Below are 3,086 nucleotides of genomic sequence, written 5' to 3' on the forward strand. Positions count from 1 at the left end.
CCCTAACCCCCGGGGGCCGCCTGAGCAGGAGGCATGGCCCTGACCCCCTGGGACATCGCTTTAGAGAAGACCTAGGTAACCCAGCATGGCGGTTGGATTAATACCAAAGAGAGATGGGTGATACTGTTCCGGGAACTGTGGTGGGGGAGTGGGGCCAGTCAAGAAAGTCAGGAAAGGAGAAGTGGTCACTAACCAGGTTAAGAAAGGAGAGGAGAGCGTTCTGAGAGAGGGACTAGCATGCGCCAAGGCCTGTGGTGGGGGACATGCAGCAATTAAGGTGATAAAGATACATAGAGCCAGCCTATCCCAGCATGTTTGATTTCTGCAGCGCAGTGATCAGTGTCTGAAATGATCTGGCTTATATTTTTACTTGTTTATTATCTACTCACCTCACTAAATGGTCAGCTTTCTATAGCCGGGAGCCTTACTGTCTTGTTACTTGTGTCCCTAACACCTAGAACAGTGCCTGGCAAATAGTAGGTGCTTGTTTTGTGCTGGTCTCCCTGTCAACAACCAGTGTTGTGGTTGGACCTCTTTTTGGTTCTTACTATGTTTGCAAGATGCTCTTCAGCCATAATTATCAGGAAACTTAGCGAGGATAACGGTTTATTACCTACAGAACCTGGAAATCCACAACTGGAGCCCACGGCAAGGTGGCGGGGACAGCATGAGCACCAACGCCTGGGGTTCTGGACTTACTGGGGTTGCAGGGGGTAGGCTTCAGGTCTCTTTATTGGTGTATCCTATATAATAAAAGCCTAATATGCTAAGTGTCTGTTCATCCGGTCGTCCATTCAACCAATGAAAGCATAATATGCTAATGATATGCTAAGGCCGCTCAACCACACTGATCACCAGGGGGCAGATGCTCTGACCGGTAGTTTATTTTTTATTTATTTTTAAAGTCCTCAAAGTAGATTTTATTTATACATTTCTTCAAATGATTGTAGAATTTTTAAAAATCCCTCCCAAATTTGACAATTTAGGAACAGTGGTGGACACTGGGGTTCTTTGAAGAAAGCAAATACAAATAAATTGGTGCTTTGCTAGCTCACTGAGCAACTGCCAAGAAGCCAATTTATTCTATAAACTTAAGAAACTTATATGTGGGTATGTTTGAATTGGCCTTCCAAGAATTGTTCAAATAAAGGAAACATTATGGAAAACAGGTTGGTTTCCAAAAAGTGCTGTCTTTGAAAATAAAACTTCAGAAGTGTATGTTTGAAAGATCAGCAAAGCTTGGTACAGTGTTTACATAGAAAGAGAACCAATAACCCCCACTGACTTTGAAACTCAAAATAATCTAAAAAAATACTTTGAATAGCAAGGCATTAGGGACATTATTTTCCAAGCATTCAATTTAAATGAAATCTGATAAAACTGTTCTCATCGTCATGAAAAGACCTAATCCCTTTCTAAAACAAAAATATGATTTGCAAGAGAAACAACACTGTACAATTCACTGGTAAATTTTAAGATTTCTGAGGCTGTAAGGATGTGGCCAAAACAAGTCACACTCAAAAAGTATGGTTAACACAAGAAATGTGCTACAAGTGAAGGGCTCAGCTAAATGAAGTAGACAAAGGTTGGAAGTCAAGGGTCATTTCCCAGAGCGGCAGCAGACTCGAAAACCACACGGCAAATTCTGGCATCCGCTGGCGGTATCAGCATGAGGACCGTTAATGTTGTCACAGTAGTGAAAGTATTCATCATTTAGAGGAGGACATGCTGAAACCAAATCCTGCAGGCCTGCACCAGTTACAGTAAGACAACCAGAGAGATTTAGATGCTCCAAATCAGGCAGCCCTCCTCCCAGAGTCAAAACCCTGAGACCGTGGTCTGTGATCTGATACCACCCAGACAGGCTGAGAAACAGAAGTACACGTCCAGTCTCTCGATCAGATTTTTCACTCCCAGAGTAGATTAAGTCCTTTTCCCTAAGCAAGCTAGTCCTTGGTGCCTTCCCACACAATGCAGAAGACTCCGGGAGTGCTGACGTAGTTCTTAGAGCTGTCCCTGTACAACAAAGTGAATGACCACAGTGTGCAAAGGCTGGAGAAGCACAACGCTGCTGCCAACAGACACTAGTTCTTAGTCCAACAACATCTTTACTGTAACAGCCAGAGGAGGAACAACTCAAGGTGGATGCTGTCTCCATTACACAAAGACTTTCCACATTTCTGTCTCCATTCCAAGCATCTTCAATATCGGCCAGGTCTTCAGCCTGTGATACACACATCCACACATAAGGAGAAGGGAAATTCTCAGAAGATACAGGCTTAGTCCAGGGGTTTTCATGATCTATTTCCTCTCCAATAGCCTTGTTAGTTAAATCTTGCAAACAAGCATACTGTTTGGTGGACTGCATGTTAATGTCTTTATTTTTCCATGTAGTCGAAGTAATTTTGCTTGTAGACAAAAGGTCATTCTGATGAGATGTCAGAATTCCAAGAGCTCTAGAAATCTTCTCTAGAGCCACCTCTGTGATTTTTTTCATATCCAGATGCTCCAGCTTAGGACAGAGCTCTAAAATCTGCCTCACCGTTTTGCGGGAAACTGCAGAGCTGTATGCCAATACTAGAGTTTTTACAGAAGTACCAACATATGGCAGAACATTATGAATGAAGCCATGGAGTAAACGTTTTTCTGCTTGTGCAATGCTGATAGCAATCGATTCCTCTGCAGACTCTTCAGATTCATCTATATCGGCATCTTCGCATCATTCCCGAAAAGCACGACTTTCATCCTTTCCACTTTCACCCATCCTCATCAGGTGCAGTATCAAGTCCAGTTGCAGGGCCACGATACCAGTCACCTCCGACCCCGTGAACAGGGTAAAGACGCTTCCAAAGCGATCCAGTCTTCGCCAGCTGAGACCATTTGGTGCTTCCCTGACTGCAGGAGAGCACGGAAATCGTTGTTGTTGGAAAAGTTGGTTTTAGAAAGCTTGTCGCAGGATAGCCCCACCAGCTGCTTCATCCGCCAGTGCGGGGCGGTGAACACGTCCACCTCTTCAGGGAGGGGCGCCATCGCCGCTGCCCCAGCCTCCGCGTCAGCAGCCGCCTCTCCCTCTGATCAGTAGGTTC

At 44.7% G+C, this 3,086-nt stretch overlaps 1 protein-coding gene across 1 annotated transcript in view; it reads right to left on the reverse strand.

The window, feature by feature from the left end:
- Positions 1-1,594: 1,594 nt before the first annotated feature.
- LOC102769196 (F-box/LRR-repeat protein 5-like) overlaps positions 1,595-3,086 on the reverse strand; it is a 17,158-nt gene continuing 15,666 nt past the window's right edge. Inside the window, 1 exon segment of the mRNA XM_015558378.1 lies at positions 1,595-2,524. Within this exon segment, the coding sequence (XP_015413864.1) occupies positions 1,601-2,524 (924 nt within the window). The 3' untranslated portion in view covers positions 1,595-1,600.

This window comes from Myotis davidii, unplaced genomic scaffold, assembly GCF_000327345.1.
Source record: "Myotis davidii unplaced genomic scaffold, ASM32734v1 scaffold129, whole genome shotgun sequence".
In the NCBI taxonomy this organism is placed as follows: domain Eukaryota; kingdom Metazoa; phylum Chordata; class Mammalia; order Chiroptera; family Vespertilionidae; genus Myotis; species Myotis davidii.